The sequence below is a fragment of the Dama dama genome, chromosome 27 (genome assembly GCF_033118175.1).
Source record: "Dama dama isolate Ldn47 chromosome 27, ASM3311817v1, whole genome shotgun sequence".
Taxonomy (NCBI): domain Eukaryota; kingdom Metazoa; phylum Chordata; class Mammalia; order Artiodactyla; family Cervidae; genus Dama; species Dama dama.
In genome coordinates, this window is record NC_083707.1 from 41,463,930 (window position 1) to 41,486,376 (window position 22,447).

At 42.5% G+C, this 22,447-nt stretch overlaps 1 protein-coding gene across 4 annotated transcripts in view; it reads left to right on the top strand.

The window, feature by feature from the left end:
- Positions 1–22,447, top strand: part of PTPRM (protein tyrosine phosphatase receptor type M) — a 649,948-nt gene that overhangs the window by 546,745 nt on the left and 80,756 nt on the right. For all 4 annotated transcript variants that reach the window (XM_061131248.1, XM_061131250.1, XM_061131249.1 and 1 more), the window contains one exon: positions 19,476–19,563. In XM_061131248.1, coding sequence (XP_060987231.1) covers positions 19,476–19,563 — 88 coding nt within the window. The remainder of the gene's footprint in view (positions 1–19,475; positions 19,564–22,447) is intronic.

Genomic DNA, 22,447 nt, shown 5'->3' on the forward strand with positions numbered 1-22,447 from the left:
CTTCACTATCTCCCGGAGTTTGCTCAAACTTGTGTCTATTGAGTTGGTGATGCCATCCAACCACCTCATCCTCTGCCACCCCCTTCTCCTCCTGTCTTCAATCTTTCCCAGGATCAGGGTCATTCCCAGTGAGTCAGCTTTTCACATCAGGTGGCCAAAGTATACGAGCTTAAGCTTCAGCATCAGCCCTTACAATGAATATTCAGGGGTGATTTTTTTTTTAGGATTGGGACTCATTAGTCTCCTATTTGGGGCACAATGCAAAAAAATCAAAAATATCTGCTGTCTCCTGGGCTCAATGTAACATTTTTTTTTTTTCAATGTTGTAACATTTTAAAGCAGCTAATTTAACTTGAGTACACAGTTCAAATGAAAGACGTCGCAGGACGAAAATGCAGAGCTGAAATACATGTCTTCAGTGTCCTTGTAAGTCTGATAAGGTGCCATGCTCTCCTAACCTTCTGTAGAACAGTGAGTGAGGGGCCGATTGCAGAAAACTAAATTATACATAAAGTCATTAAGCCTCCACCTTCATTTCTGATTGAGGGATTGTTGGAGGAGTCGGTGAGAGCAGAGCCAAATGAAAAAATAAATAAATGAAAGACCTGATCACATTATGCATTTCAGTGAAAAGGTAATTGCTCATAAATTCATTTGAAGTTCTTGGGTACGTGCAAAATCATAGCTGCTAGAAATAAGAAAGGAGCCGTGGGACATAACATCCTTGTGAACTCTTCATGTAACCCTCAGACACAGTGGGCCCGAAAGTCAGAAGTGGGTTCCCAGTGATGTTGGAGTCTACATGTCCTGAATAGCCCCAAACTCTCCTACAGATTGAAATGGTCACTCTTTCTTACTCTGGTTTTCCACCCAGAGATGTGCTTCTGTAGATAGCACCATTTATTTCTCTTTTTTTAATTGAAGTATTGTTGATTTACAATGTTGTATTTCTTCCCTGGTGGGCTCAGGCAGTAAAGAATCTTCCTGCAGTGTAGGAGACTCAGATTTGATCCCTGGGTCAGGAAGATCCCCTGGAGAAGGGAATGGCTACCCACTCCAGTATTCTTGCCTGGAGACTTCTATGGACAGAGGAGCCTGGTGGGCTACAGTCCATGGGGTCGCAAAGAGTCAGACACAACTGAGCAACTAACATATATTTTTTTTCGGATTCCTTTCCATTATGGGTTATTACAAGATATTGAGTAGAGTTTCCTGTGCTGTACCATAGGTCCTTGTTGGTTATCTATTTTATATGTAGTAATGTGTGTACCTTAGTCACAAACTCGTGATTTATCCCTCCCTGCCTCCTCTGCTGTCCTCTTTGGCAACCATAAGCTTGTTTTCTATGTCTGAGTCACTCACTGTTTTATAAATCATTTCATTTGTGTCATGTTTTAGATTTCACATATAAGTGATATCATACAGTTTTTGTCTTTCTCTGGCGACATGTCTAGGTCTATCCATGTCCATTTACTTCTTTTCCAAAGCATTTTTGTAACTGCTGCTTTGGAAGCATGTCTGAATAGACAGACTCTTTAGGAAGGTTATGAAATCCCCTCTTCCAAGAAGATGTTCTCATCTGTCAAAGCTGATCTAAATGTGAACATTTTGAAAGGATGACGTGAAGTAATGACATCTGTTGAAGTCACCGTCCACTGCCAGGAATATGAAATGTGAAGGTCACTTATGTGTCAGCCTTTGTAGCTTTGGGCCCTCGTAGCTCACAGAGCTGGAGAAAGCAGGAAGACCCTTGATTAACAGCGAGGACTCTGCAGATGACTGCTGGCTCTTCAGCAGCCCAGTTTAGTTCTTACTTAATTCTGGCTGCCAGAGTTGCCCACCCTGTGTCACTGCAGATCATGCCCCAGCCGAGGAGTGGGGCGACAGCCATGGTAAGCCCATGGACCGCCTTTCCTCTCCGTTTTGCTTCTAAGCTTCCTTGTTCCTTTCTCAGCCTTTCCCGGGCTCTTGCACCTCCTGGCAAGTCCACAAAGGTTTCCTCCCATCCACCGTCTTCCTTTAGAAGACAGTGTTCTCCTTGCTCTCTCCTCCGCAGCCTACAGTGGGATGCATGTTGTAGGGGTTGCCTCCTTGACCCCATGGCAGCTGAGTGTGATTCTTCCCGGGAGGACAGACGATGCTTCCTCCAGGGCCGCGGTCACAACCCCTTGTGCTGCAGACACACAGCTGCTGGCGCCCCCAGGGGACCGAGCGGACAGGATGCAGCCACTCTGCCTTGTTGAGGGAGCTCACCTGAGCCAGGGACTGAGGGTCAACATCTTCTTTTCCCTCAGCTTTATCTGCAGCATCCTTCTTTCCCTAGAAAGGATGCAGATCACAGACAGTAACCCTGGGGAAGGGGGCCACCTCCCAGTTCATTCAGGGGCAAAGAAGGAAGCAGGGAAGGGAGGCCCCTGAGTTGCCCTGGAGAGCTTTGTGGGGTCCACATACGCCCTTACAAACGCCTCCCAGCCTACGTGCTGACACCAACTCTGCAATGTCAACTTTTCAACACTCATTGCTGTTCATTTTAGTCACTGAATTATCTGATATTACAGACTCCTGCAATGATTTCAATCCAATAAAAGTCATTTTGGTTGGGGGGCGGTGGGTACCTGAGGTTTGGTGACCAGTTTTTAGACGTCACATCAAAAGCACGACCCATAAAAGAAATACAATCAAGAGAATGGACTTCATTAAAATTAAAAATGTTTGCTCTAGAAGATGATGTGAAGAGGATAAAGAGACAAGCTCTAGTCTGAGAAAAAGTATTTGCAACCCACATATTTGACAAGGGACTTGTATCTGAGAAAATAGAAAGGGCTTTGAGACTCAACAGTAAAAAAGCAAATAATCCAACTAGAAAATAGAAGACACTTCACCAGAGAGGATAATGAAAGGCAAATAAACACATGAAAAGAGACCATGATCAGCCATTAACAAAATGCAAATTACATCCCGAAGAGAGGTCACTACACACAGATTACAACAACTGAAATGAAAAATAGGGACAACACCAAATGCTGGTTAGAATTCAGTCGTAAATTGCCAGACAATATAAAACGGAACAGCCTTGCCTGAAAATAGTTTGACAGTTTCTTTAAAAATTAAACACACATTTACCATACAACCCAGCAGTCCCATTCTGGGCGTTCATTCCAGAGAAATCAAAACTTAAACTTCTTCCATAAAATGGCACCTACATTGGTCCAGCTTCTGTTTCCTGGTTTTGATATTACACTGAAGTTATGTGGTAACCATTGGTCACCCCTGGGAAAATTAAAGGGTACGCAGGGCCTCTCTGAGCTAGTTTTATAGCTCCCTGTGAACCTAGAATTATTTCAAGATAAAAAAAACATTTTTTAAAAAGTTATTTTTTTTGTACAGTTTAAAATTCAAAGTTATTGGTTACTAACATAATTATTCCTGAGCTTACTGGTGATGGTAATAATCAGGTTGACTTTCATGAATATACCGAAATCTCTTCCTTGAGCGAAAGTTAAAGCTATAAGAAGAAAAGGAATGAAGGAGTCGTATCTATAAGGAGGAGACATCTATGAGATGTTTTAGATAGATAACATATATGTTATTATGCATAATAATAGAGCACTAATGTCATGGATAATAATATCTATGAGATACTAGGGGCTTTTCTAGGGGTCCACTGGTTAAGACTTTGCCTTCCAGTGCAGGAGATGAAAGTTCAATACCCGGTCAGGGAGCTACGGTCCCACGTGCCTCACAGCCAGAAAACCAACACGTAAAACAGAAGCAATACTATAACAGATTCAATAAGACTTAAAATAATAATAATGTCTATGAGACATTATGGGTAAAGCACCTAGAAAAGTATTTAGAGCTTAATTAATATAATAACAATGTCATCTATTATCTGTCGTTCTTAATTAATATTGAGAGTTTCTTGTGATTTCACTAAAAGAACTGTTATGTAATCAAAATATTTTGAGCCAAAGTTCTTTTTCCTTACTACACTTCTTTTTGGCAAAAATTCAACTTCCCTTTCAGAAATCTTCTTGGCTGCAACGCCAGTGTCTGCCTGTTATGTGAAAGTTAGTTCTGTCTTGTGATGGAGGTGGTAATATAGGTCCTCTGAGGGCGTTAGATCTTTGCTGTCTGCATTTCAAAATTGACTCTTGCATTTACTTTACTTTCAACTCTCTTGCCTTTTCTAAAATGTTTGGAGGCATTACTTCTGATAGCATGAAGCATCCCATTTTTAGTTTAATCCCAAACCTTGTAGTTCTAAATAAAAAATGGAACTATGTGCCCCCAAGGCTTTAATCTAATATCTGGTTCCTTGAATTAGGGCCAACTCGTCATATCTTAAAGCATCAGCAGATTCCAAATACACTTTTGGCTACTTCCTTTTAGCATCTGACCTTGGTTCACTTAAACTAATTCTTGTCCTTTCAGCAGATTATGGTCCTAAAAAAAAAAAAAATTACACTGTAGAACACTGATGGAGTTCTTAAAATGCTAAGTACAATGCCCTCCATGTAAGCAGTGCCTCTTCAGTAGTACTCCCTTGCTTTTATAATTGAAGTATAGTTGATTTACAGGGTTGTGTTAGCTTTGGTGTATAGCAAAGTGATTCATATACTTACATAATCCTTTTCATATTCTTTTTTCATTATGGTTTATCACAGGATGTTGAACATCCTTATTTAATAAGCACTCTCTTATTTAATCATGATAGTAATTTTTTTAAATTTATTTAATTCTAAATAAAATTTAGAATTTATTATTTATTATAAATTATTTATTAATTTATTTAAATCTAAATAAAAGCATACAACTTAAGAAAAAAATTTAAGAACCAAGCTTCAAAAATATTAAATTCATATACCCTTGTAATGTATGAATCTTCTGATTTATAAGTGTTACAGAACACTGCCTACCTGCCAGGATGCAGAGAGAGGCTCAGCTCCACCTGTGTGGGGCACCTGGGTCAAGAAAGAGACAGACCTTCATGCTCTAATCCCCTGTACGTGACATGCATTATACTGATGACATGACAGTTGTGTGTGTGTGTGCACGCATGCTCAGCTGCTGTTCTGTGTCCAACTCTTTGAGACCCCATGGACTGTAGCCCACTAGGCTCCACTGTTGTATGGCTGGCACTTAATGTGTAAAGGCTCCTTTGTGTTCTTGTCACTGACCTCCATTGGTCTGAATACTGAAAGCAATTCTGTTAAGTAATTTAAATTATTAGAGTATTCCAATTAGATAAATTAAAAAGCAAGTTCAGGAACTGGCCTGTGGCCTCATGCTCAAGAATCCATCAGACCTGGGGTTTCAACACCATCCTGTGAGTCCTGGATCCCAGGCTCTATCTTCTCCCGCACCCTGTGTTGGGAGCCAAGATTGAGGATGAATTTGGAGATCCCCGTGCCCTAACCACAGTGTGAGATGCAAATGACAGATGATGTGCCTGGTGGCTTTGAGGAGGTCCACTCAGGATGAATAATCAGGCTGAGATACAGGGTGAGGAAGTGGTTGCCTGTCCAGCTGACTCTTTCGCTCCTTCAGTTCCTCTGTGACCGAGGTTTGGGGCTAGTGCGTCTCTCTCACTTGAGGAAGCAGAGACCTCAGGCTCTGAGCGCAGCCCAGAGCACTGCCAGGCGGGACTGATAGCTCTGCTGTGGTTTCATTGCCTTTCTTTTTTCTGTCATCCATACCTGTGGTGTATGTTTTGACTTTCCATTTACTGAAGTGATACGAAATCTCATTTCCAAATAAACATATTTATGAAAAATGTGTTAGTCACTGAGTCGTGTCCGACTCTTTGCAACCCTATGGGCTGTAGCTCACCAGGCATCTCTGTCCATGGGATTCTCCAGGCAAGAATACTGGAGTGGGTTGCCATGCCCTCCTCCAGGGGATCTTCCCAGTCCAGGGACTGAACCCAGGTCTCCTGCGTTGCAGGCAGATTCTTTACCACTGAGCCTCCAGGGGAGCCCATATTTAAATATATGCTTCTTTAACTAAATAAATTAGAGGGAAGAGGTGAGGAGACAGGGGGGATAGTGAAGTGGGGACACACGGACCAAGACGGGACCAGCTTATGGAACAATACTGGCTGCTGGGTCATCCTCACGAACCTTTGGGATCCTTGTTTCATCTTTCCCTCCACCTCCCTGCAGCTCCCCAAACCCAGAACATCTTCAGAAGATGATAACAGTCTATAGGGAGCACATTCAAATGAATGAAGCATCCCACCCCAAGGTCAGTGGTAAGGTGGTCGTAGCCAGTGATGTTTCATCTGCTTTAAGATGAGTTAGTTCTTTCAGGATCCCCTTTCTCTGGAGGGGTGGTCAGCACGTAAATTCCGCCAAGACTCCCACCCTGCCTGGTTGCAGGCTCGCTGTTTTCACTTCGTTTCTAATCTCCCCCTCACACCCAGAGTCTAAGGCTCAGAGCCAAGTCTTTCATCACAAGAAGTCTCCAAATGTCTAGGATGATGGTGTCACCAACTTTCTTTTTTTTTAATTAATTTTTATTGGAGTATAGTGGTTTTATAATGTTGTGTTAGCTACTGCCATCCAGCACAGTGAATCATTTATGTGTATACACATGTCCCCTCCTTTTTGGTTTTCCTTCCCCTTTAGGTCACCGTGGAGCATCAAGTAAGATTCCCGTGCTGTGCAGTAGGTTCTCGTTGGTTATCTAGTTTATACACGGTATCAATAGTATGTATATGTCAATTCCAGTCTCCCAATTCCTCCCACCCTCTTCAGCCCTGGGTAACCATGAGTTTGTTCTCTACATTTGTGACTCTATTTCTGCTTTGCAAATAAGGTCATCTGTACCATTTTTCTAGATTCCACATATAAGCCATATTATACAATATTACAGTATTTGTTTTTCTCTTCCTGATTTACTTCACTCTGTATGACAATCTTTTGGTCCATCCATATCTCATTTCATTCCTTTTTATGACTGAGTAATATTCCCGTGTGTGTGTGTGTGTGTGTGTGTGTGTGTGTGTGTGTATAGATCACATCTTCTTTATCCAGTCTACTGTTGATGAACATTTAGGTTGCTTCTGTGTCCTGGCTACTGTAAATAATACTGCAGTGAACATTGGGGTACATGCATCCTTTCAAATTATGGTTTTCTCCGGACATATGCCCAGGAATGAAATTGCTGAGTTACGTGGTAGCTCTATTTTTAGTTTTGTAAGGACCCTCCACACCCAACTTTCAATAACAAACAACACTTGGCCAAACATCAGTCAGTAAAGGAAAGCAGCTATGACTCCCATTTCAAAATAGATTATAATTTTCACTAAAAATATTTGCTTCTAAAATAATTTGGACTTTCTGACAGAATACATTGAGATGTAATTATTCTCCACTGCCTCGATTTCCAAGTTTCTAAAATAATCCTCCCTCCTAGATTTTTACCGTGAATCTCCATGTCTCGGGTTCTGCAGGAAGAGCCTAGGAATGGTGCTGATAGGTTTTCTAAATGAATAGATGTCAAAAAGAGAGTCAGAAACCTCTCATTAAAATTCCCTTTTCTGCTACAGTTGTTCATTCTTAAGCCTGTCATGTCTAAAAAAGTATCCTTAGATTTTCCATCACATTTGAAGGAGCTTCTGTGCTGTGATTCTTGAGGTGAGGACAGTTTAAAATTCACAGCCCTCCGAGAAACACCTTGGAAAAGATGTTTGTTAACAGATGGGAACGATGAAACAATAATCATCCCACTTCTAAATACTATACAGAATCCGTGGAGGGAAGATGGATGGAGAAGAATGGAAAGGATATTATCAGGGAGACAGTACCAAAAATGGCTGCAAAGTCAGTAAGGATAGATTGTCATGGAAGTTTGGAGCTCTGATGTTAGAACAAGAACAGTAACTGCTAGCGCTGACTGAGCACTTCCTGTTTCCTGGTGCATTGCACATGTGGAGCCTTGAGTCCTTAAGACCACCCTGTTCAGCAAGGAAACTTGCTAGGTTTTCAAATAGGGCAGAGGCAGGTACCCACATGCTTTTGTGAAAGCTCACCCAGGAGAAGGGTATAAACCAGAAAGCAGTGGAGTGACCAGGTAGGACGCTACTGCAGTGATGCAGGCCAGAGGTGCGTGGAAGTCAGATTTTCTGGCTGGTCCTGGAAAGGAGCAGCTCACTTTCTGCAGAAGCATCCATTTGTTCTCTAGACGTTTCAGGGATTCCTTTTTCCAGAAGGATGCTTGCTCATCTCTAAAGATGTGGCACCATTAGCACAGGCTTACCGACAAATCACTCTTCCAAGGCAGGTACAGAGGTGGAGGAAATTACAGTCCTTGAGTGGTATTATCATCTTAGACCCCGGCAGTATCTGCCTCTGAGGGGAAATTAAAACTGCTATCTCTCTTGAGAGATGCTGGCAATCTCCAAGGAAGACTCAAACCCACAGCGACTTAGGAAGTCTGCAAGGCAACTGCTTCAGGCACTCTCCCCTACCTGGAAAGCAGAGCAGTCCACTTTTTGGTGTGAGCTGTGATGAGCCGCTCGTTGGCATCACAATTTTGACACCCCATGTGCCAGGATAATACAATGACAGGCCAGGTCCAAGTTCCAGAACCTTTGCAAAACTGCTTGATCTCATGATGTCCACCATGATCAGAGATAGGCAGTGCCGCAATCAAGAAAGGAAATTCTGACCAAGTTCTTTGTAGTGACTATGAACAGTGCTCTAAATCCCTGCAGTGCAGGCCTGCCCCACCCCCCAGGGGGGCAGGGGCACAAGAGGCAACAGAGGCCCCATCAGGACCATCGATGAGAATGAGTCTGCAAATGCAGCCTTTGACCTTCAAACTGAGGGATGGCCTCCTCGTGATGGCCCTTGAGAGCCCCCTTCAGGGACCAGTGCCAGGGGACCAGAGATTCTCTGAGACTCTGAACTGCCTCTGCAGCATCAGTGGGACACAACATCCTCACGTGGCCAAAAGTGGGGTCTGGCTGCTTTCCCCTTGGAAGCCAGTAAAGAGGCCAGGTTGGTGGAAAGAAAAGTTGGCTTTCTTTCAGAAGACAGCAACCTGAGAGGATGGACTCCTGTCCAAAGACCAACTCTCCCCCACTGACAACCAGTGGGCTAGAGATTTTATAGATGGGGGAAAGGGTTCCATGCAGAAACAGCACAGTCAACTCTGTCATCTTGAAATTGGTCATCAGTGGTCTAACCTACATCATCTTGATTGCTTTAGGGACAGTTAGTATTCAGTTCCAAGGACTGTTTGTTCCCATTTCCTGAGGCCAGTTCTCAGAATGGTGGCAGATTATGTCATGGTTACAGTCTGGTCATCATGAGATTAACTTCTTCCACCTGGTGGGGTTTCAGTATTACTAGACAGCTCAAAGGATATGGCTCAGAATATTATCTATCACCCTGAGAAGGCACTAAAGGTCTTTCCCTTTGCTAGGTGACTATACTATTGCTGAGTCTTGTTGAATTGCTTTCCTTTGTTTCTGCATTTTCCCACTTCTCTGATTAAACTTATTCTTTGGCTAAAGTTTTTCTACACACAAAATGCAGATGGAGGACATGATGGGGAAGGACCATAGAGGCCTGCTCCATCTCACTCGCGTATGTGGGACAGGGGTGTCCAGGACTTAGAAGGCTGCCCAGATGGGAGGGATCGCTGGGCCCTGCTGAGCACCAGGAATCTTGTCACTAAGCTTCTTCCAGGGAACAAAGAAGAGGAATGAATGCCAGGAAGAGAATGAATACCCCTGAACAGCTACCCTCTGCCTGTTAAAGTTAATGCTCAGCTGAAACCCCAAATACATCAAAATAGCCCCCTTTTATGTATATATATTTTATTATTAAGGTACATCTGATATACAATATTATGTAAGTTTCAGGTATAAACATAGTGACTCAGTTTTCAAAGGTTATATTCCATTTATAATTATTATAAAATATTGACTATATTCCCTGTGTTAAACAATACATCCTTGTAACTTATTTATTTTATACCTAGTAGTTTGTACCTCTTAATCCTCTACCTCATCTTGTCTTCTTTTCCCTCTTCCCACTGTAACCACTATTTCTGTGAGTCTGTTTCTCTTTTGCTGTATTCACTGGTTTGGTTTTTCCACATGTAAATGATATCATACAGTATTTGTCTTTCTCTGATTGACTCATTTCACTCAGCATAATGCCCTCTAAGTCCACCCATGTTGTTGCAAATGGCAAAATTTTATCTTTTTTATATGTCTGAGCAGTGTTCCATTGTAATACATACGACATCTTCTTTGTCCGTTCATCTGTTGATGGACACAGGTTTTTACATGTCTTGCCTACTGTAAATAATGTGGCTATGAGCATGGGGGTGCACATATTGTTTAAAATTGGTGTTTTAATTTTTTTTATACATACCCAGGAGTGGAATTGCTGGGTCATATGGTAGTTCTCTTTTTAGTTTTTTGAGAAAAAACCTCCATCCTGTTTCCACAGTGACTGCACCAACTTACATTCCCACTAACAGTGTACAAATGCACACTGTTGGTAAGAATGTAAGTACTCCACAACCTCTATGTTTGATATTTCTGTTCTTTTTGATGATGCCCATTCTGACAGGTGTGAGGTGATATCTCATTGTAGTTTTAATTTGCATTTATCTGATGACTAGCGATGTTGAGCATCTTTTCATGTGCCTGTTGGCCGTCTGTATGTCTTCCTTGGAAAAATGTCTGTTCAGATTTTCTGCCCATTTTTAAATCAGGTTGTTTGTTTTTTTGATGCTGAGCTATATGCCCTGTTTATATCTTTGCATATTAACCCTTATCAGTCACATCATTTGCAAATACCTTCTCCCGTTCTGTATGTTGTCTTTTCATTTTGTTGATGGTTTCCTTTGCTGTGAACAAGCTTTTAAGTTTAATTAGTTCCCATTTATTTTTGTTTCTATTTCCTTTGCTTTAGGAGAAAGATCCAAATAAATGTTGCTACAATTTATGTCAAAGAAAGTCCTGCCTAAGTCTTCTTCTCAGAGCGTTATGGTTTCCAGTCTAATATTTCAGTCTGTAATGCATTTTTACAAAATAGCCCCTTTTTAAAGCCATCTTACTGTGCCTCAGTCTCTGTAATTCTGAAGGACTTTGGCCATGCCTGTGGAATGTTTAGCGACAACCCAGGCTTCAAAGTGACTGTTTTCACCTCTTTTTCTCCATCACTCAACTGAAGAGTATTTTTTTCCTCTCTGCCCACTTGATCAGTGGTTTTCAGATTTTTTTCCTGCTTCAGTTCACTTGAGGGATATGTCATATCGTTAGCAGGAACTTAGTACTTCAGTGGTTCTCAAGGTGGAAAGAAAGAGGGTTTTGAAATTGGGCAAGCTGACTGAAAAGCAGGTAGATCGAGGGTCCCTCACAGGTACACATGGTTTCCCCTGCCCGGAAAACCACTGTGCAGACAGTAACAGGGCTGCGTGTCATCCAACAAGCGTGTTCCATTGCTGAGTTGTGTCTGACTCTTTGTGACTGCATGGACTGCAGCACGCCAGGCTTCCCTGTCCTTCACTATCTCGTGGAATTTGCTCAACTCATATCCATTGAGTCGGTGATACCATCCAGCCATTTTATCCTCTGTCATCCCCTTGTCCAACAAGCTTATTCCACAAAAAATGGGAAACAGAAATGCCTCACAGCTTATGACCCTCAGCTGGATGGCTTCAGAAAGCTGCACGCACAATGCAATGTGGCCAACTCGGTGACCAAGTGTCAGGGACAAGAGTCCAGAGCCAACAGCCCTCAGTCCAGGCTTCTCCGCTGCCTGATCTCAGACAAGCCACTTCACACCTTTTGATCCTAAATTCCCTTCTTGGTACAGTAGAAATAAAAACACTCACCTGGTAGAGCTTCAAAGATCCCATAAGCATATAAATTATTCATATATGACATTGCTGTAAAAAGTCACTCATTCAGAGCAATATCCAACAGAATAAAAAGCATTTTTAAACTCAGTCAAATGTCAGGGGTAGTGTTTCTGGGCACTGAAACCTCACATAACTTTTTTAGGCTGCAAACCTCAATTCCATTTTCACATGAAATAGAGATGTTAGAGACAGGAAGGCCATAGAGCAACCATTGAGAAGGTCATCACCCCCTGAATCTCACAAAATGGAAAAATTCTACAAAAATGGAGTTGAATTAAATTGCAAGAAAATATGGCCATTTGAAGTCCTGAGATTAATTAGCAACTTTTTTTAAGATATCAAAATGTTGACATTTAGGTTTCAATTTGTTTAGAAATAACAGTACATGAACTAGACAGCATATTAAAAAGCAGAGACATCACTTTGCCAACAAAGGTCCATATAGTCAAAACTATAGTTTTTCCACACATCGTGCACGGGTATGAGAGTTGGATCATAAAGAAGAATGAGTGCCGAAGAATCAATGCTTTCAAATTGTGGTGCCAGAGAAAATTCTTGAGAGTCCCTTGGACTGCAAGGAGATCAAACCAGTTAATCCTAAAGGAAATCAAGCCTGAATATTCATTGGTAAGACTGATGCTGAAGCTGAAACTCCAATACTTTGGCTACCTGATACAAAGAGCTGACTTATTGAAAAAGACCCTGATGCTGGTAAAGATTGAGGGCAGGAGAAGGGGACAGTAGAGGATGAGATAGTTAGATAGCATCACCAACTCAGTAGACATGAATTTGACCAAACTCCAGGAGATAGTGATGGCAACCCGCTCCAGTACTCTTGCCTGGAAAATCCCATGGACAGAGGAGCCTGATGGGCTACAGTCCGTGGGGTGGCAGGAAGTCAGACACAACTGAGCAACTAAGCATGCATGCATGCCAGGAGATAGTGGAGGACAGAGGAGCCTGGCATGCTACAGTCCATGGGATTGCAAGGAGTCAGACATGACTTAGTGAGTGAACAAGAACAACATCAGAACTTGAGCCAAGATTCTGGTTCCTCCCAGTCCTTACCTCTCTTGAGCTTCACACAGTCCCTTTGGCTGCCTCCGTCCAGGACATTGATGATGCCAATAACAGGTGGCCACTGCTGTCTCTGGCCCCGAACTCCCGGGCCACCTTCCCATTGGCACTCCACTCTGCGGCCTGTCCAGCAACCATAACTGTGTCTTCAGTTGCTTTAATGCAGTAACAATAAATAGTTTATATGGACCAAATAAAATGCAACACTTGGAAGAACCCAAAATGTAGTATGGACAGAAAACAAAGAAATTTCAGAGACTTGGCACACACCATTGAGTGCATCTTCCTTCTTTGAGCATGATGATCTTAGTCATTTTATGTGCCCAGTTTTGTTCATATGAGAAAGGGACGTAAAATTCGATTTCAGAAGCTTCAAAAAAAAAAAAAAACTCGGTTCCACACTACCTGAGAACATACCGTGCATTATGTACAGCCCTGACCTGCATCCTATTCTTCCAGGCAGCTTTTCTGTTCATTAGGGTTTTTTCTTCTCCTTTTTTTGTATCTGGCATTTTTAACAGACTGCAGCATTTTGGAGTCACGTTCTCTTGAGGTGGGCAACTGAGATGTACCATTATATCCTGCGGAAAGTGACAGTGGGATGAGAGGTGGGGAGGAAGTTACTGAATCGCAAAAATGTGTTTCCTATTCAGACACTAACGGCTGTGTGAGAGATGTCCCCTGTCCTTCTGCTCTGAGCCCGGGGACCGGGTGGCATCTTCGTGTGGAGTCATTGGTATTCGCTGGAGCTTGCCTGCCTTCATTTTTATTGTTTCTGAGACTTATTACTCTTTCAGAGTGTTCCCCGGTTTGCTGCCTCTTCTCAGTATATATGAGCTAAGGTAGTCAGAGGAAACACTTTAATTACATTTTAAGTAGAGTCAGAGCCTAAGTCTATTTATGAAAATTCTAACAGACGGTACAGCGAGGCCATTAACTTAAATCCCCAAAATAACATAAAGTGTTTTTTTAAATAATAAAAAGTCCATAGTTGGTGCATTGAATTGTATCTGCATATTAAAAATAGGCCCTGAACATTAAATATTGCCTAACTGCGCATATTGCATTTAAAAAGCGCTGCTGTGAAAAGCACCCTGGGACCTGGACTGTCGAGGTGTCTCCCAAGCTGGTCTTCATGCGGCTGCTCCGAGGACAGGGCCTCATCAGCAGCTAACGGTGCTCTCGCATTGCCCTCACTATGTCTCACTGGGCCTCTTTTTTAAAGATGCTCCTGTGCTTTGGTTAAATTGGATTTTAACCACAACCTGCTCATCACTTTAGTCAAGCAAAGACTGGAGAGATTAAGGAGGATCTGAAGGTTGTACTTAAATGTAAACTTCAGGGTGGGCAAGCTGAGTATTGCCCCCAGAATTCCTGTGCTTAGGAATCCTCGTGTTTCTTCAAAAACCCAAGCTGTCTCTTTCTCAGCCACTGCAGGATTCAAAACCTGGTTAGCTTTCCTTCCAGTAAATGTGAGAAAAGCAGCTCTTCTCTAGAGCCTCATAAACAATGTGATTTCTTCCTTCTCAGGAAGACTGGTTCCAAGTAGGATTCTTCTGAAAGCATTCAGTGATTCAATTGATGTAGCTTTATTGGAACACATACAACTTTTGACCTCCTTGCAGATAAAAGAGATAGCCAAAGAACCTTTTGTTCTTACCCCCAAGAAAAATGCCCAGCAGAAAATTGTCTAAAATGTGTGTCGATTTGCTTCATTTATTAAAAGATATTTAGAAGCCAAAAGGGCTGTGAAATAGGACATAGTAGAATGATTGTGTAGCAAAATTACTTAATTTTCCTTGGGCGCATTTCACTAGTGGGTTTATTAGCAGCTATCTGTCCAACTCATGGTCTGCAAAAAAAAAAAAAAAAAAAAAGGTGGTATGTCATAGGGTAGTCAGAGAAGGCTCGGTGCCCCAGGAAGACAAAGCCTGGAAGAAGAGCCATGTCTGCCTCTGGAGTCTCAGATCTGTGCTGGGCCTCGCTGGGGGCCAGACAGGAAACTGTGTTCCATGTCCCTGATGACCTGCATTTCTGCCCTTGTCACTATTTTGCTTAGACTTCCCAAGACAGGAAGGCAGCCAGGGACTCACTCTGTCAAAGACCCATCATCATGTCTGTCACAGCTTCTCTGAATGCCAAGTGGCTCTAGAGCTATAGCCAAAGTTTTGTTTTCTAAGTAGAAATTTAAACAGCTGACTTTCATCCTACTGCGGGAATAAGAGGGAATCCAGTCTAAGGTAAATATTTTCTCAACTATTTTGAAAATGTACGCTAATGGAAAGCCATGACATTTATAAGTGGGTCAATCTTAGAAATTTTTACAATGGTAATCTCCATAACAAAAAGAGACAAAGCCAAGTTATCAATCTAGAAAGTCCTTTTTTCCTCTCTGAGTTCCCCATTAGGTATATTACTGATGTTACAAGCCAAAGACAAGAACACATGGTTTTCATCATGAGTGTATTCTGGGGGAGATCGGCTGTGTAATTGGAAGCAAAACCATGCCAGAATATGCTAGACTTGTCAGCAAATCCACGAGTTAGGAGACCATGGGTGGCACTAGCCATCTGATCGTTTCCTTGAAGCACCTTTTTGTTTTGCTTTGTTTTGCTTTTGTTTAAAGAAAATACATCTTGCCACTTAAACTTATTAATATTATTCCTGGATAAGAAGCTGGGAGGTTCATGGCAAGAACTCCCACTTCTGCGGTCTCACTCCTACTGTCCCTTCCCTGTGACAATCACATTATACCTGGAGTTAAGAAAATTTCCTGTTTGGGGGAAGCAGTCCAACATCTCCTATATTCTCTTGTTGTAAACCTTCATTTAGAGCCAAGGAGATATGACCTAGATTGGAAAGCAGTCCTTGGCCATGTGTGGATATTATCCCCTCCAAAGTCCTCACTGGGAGGGGCACCCAGGAAGAGCCATGGGTTTAGAGTCGGAAAGCACTGAGGTCTGACCCAGGCTGGTCCGTGATGAGCTGATCTGTGATAAGGTCTCTCTGTTTCTGCTATCCTCAGCATAAAGCAGGCAGGCAGTCCTCCGTGGCTGCTGCTCTCATGAATATTAGTCAAGGCAATGGACTCTTCATCCTGCTCACTTATGGATACCCCCGCCCTTGTGGTCAGTGCTGGGAGATGAAGAGGGTGGGTCCCAGGTGGGTCCCACCCACATAAAAACATGCAGAGCTCAAGTGCAGGAAGATTGGTTATCATCTCATTGCTTTTGTCTGTTTCCTGGTCACCAGGTACTTGAAAACAGCCAAATTAAGATAACTTTTTTAGATTCACAGACTTAGAGAATGAGAATTTATGGTTACCAGGGGTAAAGGGCGGGGGGCAGGGTATAGATTGGGAGTTTGGGATTGACATGTACACACTGCTGTATTTAAAATAGATAATCCACAAGGACCAACCCTATAGCACAGGGAACTCTGCTCAATATTCTGATAAATGGGGAAATTAGGGAAAGAATTTAAAAAAGAATAAACATATGTATATAAGGACTGAATCACTTTGCTGTACGCCTGAAACCAACATGATCTTGCTAAATCAGCAACGTTGTTGTTGTTATTCAGTTGTCCAGTCATGTCTGACTCTCGGGAACCCATGGACTACAGCACACCACTATACTCCAATATAAAATGAAAATTTTTAAATAACTTTTTTTAAAGCAAGGGCTATTGGAATTCCTGTGATCACCACAGATGCTAAAGAAACACAACTGTGATGTGAACGCCATCTCCACAGGAGAGCCTCTGTCTGTCAAGAGTGGGAAGGAGCTGGCATGAGTGACTCAGGGTGGCATTGCCTCCCATGGCCCAAGAGCATCTCCTTGTCCTTCTGGAGCCAGCGCCTCTTCCCTGTGCCATAGTTGCCCCCCTGCTATCTATCTATCTCTTATCCTGTGGTGAGTTAACTAGTAGTCAGGGATCTACTGGAAGACACCCAGGTCTTTCCCAGAATCAGGTCCCTTCTTCATCTTCCCATGAAAAAGACCAAGTCTGGAAACTTTCACATGTGTGGAGAAGGCAGAGGGGAATGAAATTGGTAATTACATCGAGACAGACTCAAAGTATTAATAGAATTAAAATGTCATAAGGGAAGTCAAATAATAGTCATTACTCAACGGTAAAATAACTGTCACTCATAGAATAACAATGACACGATTCAGAAAAAGAGGATGATTTTTAAATCCCTGAAGCTATTTTAAATGCATATTTTATAGAGGAATAGAAGTTACATGTCTGAATAAATCCTTTATCCTATAATGGTCTTGTTCTAGATGGAATTAACTAGTGATTTTACTGTATCATTATTGATTTAATTTATTAATAACCCTTAAAATGTTTTTACTTCTTTTTGCCCTGCATTGCATGGCATCTAACCCTTCAGTAGCAGTATACATTGTGAATCTGTTGTTGTTTAGTTGATAAGTCGAGTCCGCCTCTTTGCCACCCCTTGGACTGCAGCACTCCAGGCTTCCCTGTCCTTCACCATCTCCCAGAGTTTGCTCAAAGTTCTGTGCATTGAGTCAGTGATGCCATCCAGCCATCTCAGCCTCTGCCTCCCCTCCTGTTCCTGAATCTCTGAATCTGTTAGTATAGCTCTTACTGTGTAATTCATCTAATCCTGGTCTGCATCCATGATTTTTTTCAAAATGATAAATGCAGTGTAAAAACTATTAAGATAACGAGGTATCAACAGTGACTATGACTAAGATACCTTAATTTTAGATGGGCAATTTAATATTGTTGATGTGAATGTAAGTTGGTGCAACTGCTATGGAGAACAGTATGAAGGTTCCTCAGAAAACTAAAAATAGAACTACCATATTAACCAGCAGTCCCACTCCTGGGCATATACCTAGACAAAACTACTATAATTAAAAAAGATACATGCACCCCCTCTGTTCATAGAAGCACTATTTATAGTAGCCAAGACATTGAAACAGCCTACATGTCCATCAACAGATGAATGGATAAAGATGTGGTACATATATATATATATGATGGAATACTACTCAGTCATTAAAAAAAGAACAAAATAATGTCATCTGTAGCAAGGTAAATGCAACTAGGGATTATACTTAGTGGATTGGGAGTGGGGAGGGATGGACTGGGGGTTTGGAGTTAGCAGATGCAAACTGTTGTGTACAGAATGAATAAACAACAAGGTCGTACCATATAACACAGGGAACTATATATTCAATCTTCTGAGATAAACCATAATGGAAAAAACATAAAAAGAATGTATATAACTAGTCACCTTGCTGTACTGCAAAAATTAACACCACATTGTAAATCAGCCATCACTAAAAACTGTTTCCCATGGGGGTCTGCGAGCAGGTGTGTCCCCACCACAGTCGTACTAAGGAGCACTTCAACTGATCAGGCACAAGTGGACCCATGAAAAGGGATCATAAATTGTTTCCTTTGAACCCCAGACTGATCACTTAATAGGGCTACTGGTGTAAATAGCCAAGACGGCCAAATGCTCTGGGGGGGATGGAGATTAAGGGAGCAGAAAGGAGCTTTCTGTTCTAAAGAGGGAAGTTGGGAAGCCACCCTGGGGTGTGTTTGAGGATGTGAGTTCCTGGCAGCACGTTCTCTGGCCCCAGAATGTTTCAGGATGTTGCTTTCAGGCACCTGCTCTGCCTTCATGTCTTCCTCCTGCTCGTCTCTTCTTTCCCAGTTGGTGCCAGAAATGTAAGAGTGGGTACAGCAGAAACAACAGATCAGTGTCACCAAATGCTGCTTGCTACCATCCTTCCTCCCAACACCTCCTTGTAGCGTTGACTACATGAAGGTGAAACAGAATGTGGACTAAAGTGGAAACTAAAATCCCAGATTTTTTTTCACATGTCAGCTGATAGCAGAGCACATTTTCATTATAACTTGAATGGAAAAATGTATATCTGACTACCAACCCAAAGATTAAAGACCCTGGGCATAATAATGCCAAAGCCTTAAATAAATGGACATCTAAGCTCCATTGAAAATGAAGGGAAAACTCTGGCAGAAGTTCTTAGAGGATTTTAAGCTTGAAGTTGTGAAGTCTTAGCTTACCTACTTTCAATTTTAACCAAAAATAAATCTTTCCGTTTGCAATTGGGAAGAAAAATGATATCTTTATATCTCATAGGAGAACATTGAAGGATGATGATATAATTAAGAAGTTGAAAGAAATGTTAAGTTTTCTATATTAAAGGTTCAAGTAGAATGGAGATAAACACCCAGCCATCTTTAATACATTGTACAGATGAATTGGGGGCTTATTCTTCAGTCCCCATCCATATTTGTAACATTTTGTCTAAAGGAAAACAAAAAAACTAAATATTTAATATATAAAGTAGTTTAATAATCCATTATCTCTTTCCTGTGAACATTCTTTTCCTTCCTTGACCCTCGTACATTTTTTAAGAACCCCGTCCTTCATTAAAATCCCTGTGTTTGTTTACTGCACCGAATTGTAATTCGTCATGTCACTTTTCTCTTTCTTCCAGAGCTTCTTTGAAGGGCAGTCTGCACCATGGGACTCTGCTAAGAAAGATGAAAACCGAATGAAGAACAGATATGGGAATATTATTGCCTGTAAGTGTTGACAGCATCATTGCGCTGTGATGTAACTTTCTTTTCACGTTTGCTAAGATTGACCACCGGCCTCATGCGGCGAGAATTTGCAGTGCAATTACTGCCTTCATCTCGCTGGAAAAGCTGGTGTGATGCTTTTCCTTAAGGAAAGGAAAAGCTACCTAAATACCCCCGCTACATCCATGTGTCTTGCTGTGGGACTAGTTTTACTTTTAGATATAAGGTTTGGGTAACCTAGGTAATGTGCAAATGCTAAGAAAATGCATTCTGGAAGGAGTAAACATAACAGATCTGATGATTCCCAGCTGCTTCTTGAGAAGGAATAGAAATAACAACTCGAAGCACGCCTCGATGCCAGGAGCTGGGGACTCTCAGCAGACACAAGCTCATTAATCCTGGGACACTTGGGGTAAGGAGGTCAGTAACAGCCCCATTTTGAGGACAGGAAACTGAAATGCAGAAGTTAAATGATCGTCCCCGTATCACAACACTCATTAGCAACAGAGCTGAGATGATAACTCAGAAATTCCCAGTTCCCATGAAGCGGAATGCCACCAATCCATAATGTCTCAGTCGGTTCTTAAATCGAGCTCAGCCTCATTAATGTTCCGTAACGATGCGGAGAGGCCCGGTAGATTGATGAGCTTCCCTCTTCCAGGGCTTGAAGCCATTCATCCCTGCATTGCACTGCTCAAAGCCACACGAGTACCAACAGGGTACTCACAGAATTAATGCTGTTTCTAAAGATGCATTAAAGAACAAACAATAACAGTGTGAAATACAGAGTACCTAACCCATCCAGCCTTATTACTTATAAGAGAACAAATTTGAAAGGTTCAGGTAATCCCAGGGAGCCATGTATTAGCTTGCTTGATTGTGTAAGTGTGGTTAGATTTCACCTGCCTGAGTTAACCTTTCTTGGTGGGACGGTTGAGATCCTGTAGCAGCATCTGCTGCTGCTGTGAATGTGCTAAGTCGTGTCCAACTCTTCAATCCCATGGATGGTAGCCCACCAGGTTCCTCTATCCATAGAATTCTCCTGGCAAGAATCCTGGGGTGGGTTGCCATTCCCTTCTCCAGGGGATCTTCCAGACCCAGGGATCAAACTCGAGTCTCTTGCGGCTGCTCCCTTGCAGGTGGATTCTTTACCACGGAGCCACCAAAGAAGGCCACGCTACGATGACTGACACATCTATGAATAGCAAAATGATGACTATAGTCAAGCTAGTGAAGTACAGTATCGTCTCCTTGCATAGTTGTCATGTTTCATGTGTGATGAAAGCACCTGAAACCTACTCTCTTGACAAATTTCTGGATTCAGTACAGTATTAGTAACCCTCTCATCATGCTGTACATTTCCTCTCTAGATTTAGTCACCCTATGTGACTGTCACTCTGTCCCCTTTGACCAGCAACCCCCCTCAGAGCCATTACCCCCCTCCCAAGCTCCTGGTAATGACCCTTCTACTCTCTGTATAGATTTGACATTTTTTAGATTCCACATACAGATGAGATCATGCTGGGGTTTTCTTTCTGTATCTGGTTTATTTCACTCAGCATAATAATGTCCTACAAGTTCGTCCTTCTTCTTGTTCTTGTTCAGTCATTAAGTCATCTCCAACTCTTCTGTGACCCCTTGGACTGTAGCCCGCCAGGCTCCTCTGTCCATGGGGATTTCCTGGGCAAGAATACTGGAGTGGGTTGCCGTTTCCTTGTAGTGACAAATGGTTACCTTTTCCTCTAGTGTTTCGTGGTTTTCTAAAAGAATCCCTCTAGAACTGTCTGGTTGTTTACATAATTGTCTGTAAGCATCTACACTGGCCCATCCCGAGACATTAACCACTTAGACTACCTACAAACGATTATTAGGGCTCCCAGAATAGGGTTTGCTGATTTTTAGATGCTACTGTTCATCCACCCCAGCTACATAGCAGGAGTCGGATACCAGGTTGCAGAAATACCACCACTCCTGGCTTAAATACCAGGACCGCCCTGGTGCCCCCCCAACTCTGTCCAGTCTGGTGCTACAACTCGCGTCTGAGCGCTGTCTCACTGGGGGGCTTGTGTTCCTGCTCGGTTGTGTCCAGCTCTTGGCAACCCCATGGACCGTAGCCCGCCAGGCTCCTTGGTCCATGGAATTCTCCAGGCAAGAATACTGCAGTGGGTTACCATTTATTCCCCCAGAGATCTTCCTATCCCAAGGGTTGAACCTGTGTCTCCTGCATTGGCAGGCAGATTCTTTACCACTGAGCCACCTGGGAAGCCCCTCACTGGGGGTGTGGGCAATTCAGCATGAGCTACCCAGTAAGTCTGATGAAGCCGCTGCCATGCTGAGCACCCTTCTGACAGTCACCATTTGGAACTGCTTCATTTGAGACTCTGTATGTCTTTAATTAGTCTCCCCTGGTGGTGGTGGCTTAGACGGCAAAGAATCTGCCTGCAATGCGGGAGACCCAGGTTCAATCCCTGAGTTCAGAAGATCCCCTGGAGAAGGGAATGGCAACGCACTCCAGTATTCTTGCCTGGAGAATCCCGTGGATAGAGGAGCCTGCTGGGCTATAGTCCATGGGGTCGCAAAGAGTCGGACACGACTGAGCAACTAACACACATGTTTTTAATTATAGCAAAAATGGATCTTTGATATTGTTAGTGTTGTAGAAGGACTTGAAGAATAAAAATACTTCCCTAAATCACCCTAATGTATATACTCATACTGGTTATTTCTTTAAAGACATAGAGAAGAGTGTTACATCTCCCTTTCACCCTAAGAAATCCTGTGATTGTAGAAAATACAGTTTCCCTGGCTGGGAAGTCTGCTCCAGGGAGCCCAGGCTTTGGGAATAGCACGCTAACTAGGATGAGGAATTGGGGGATTCAGGGAACGG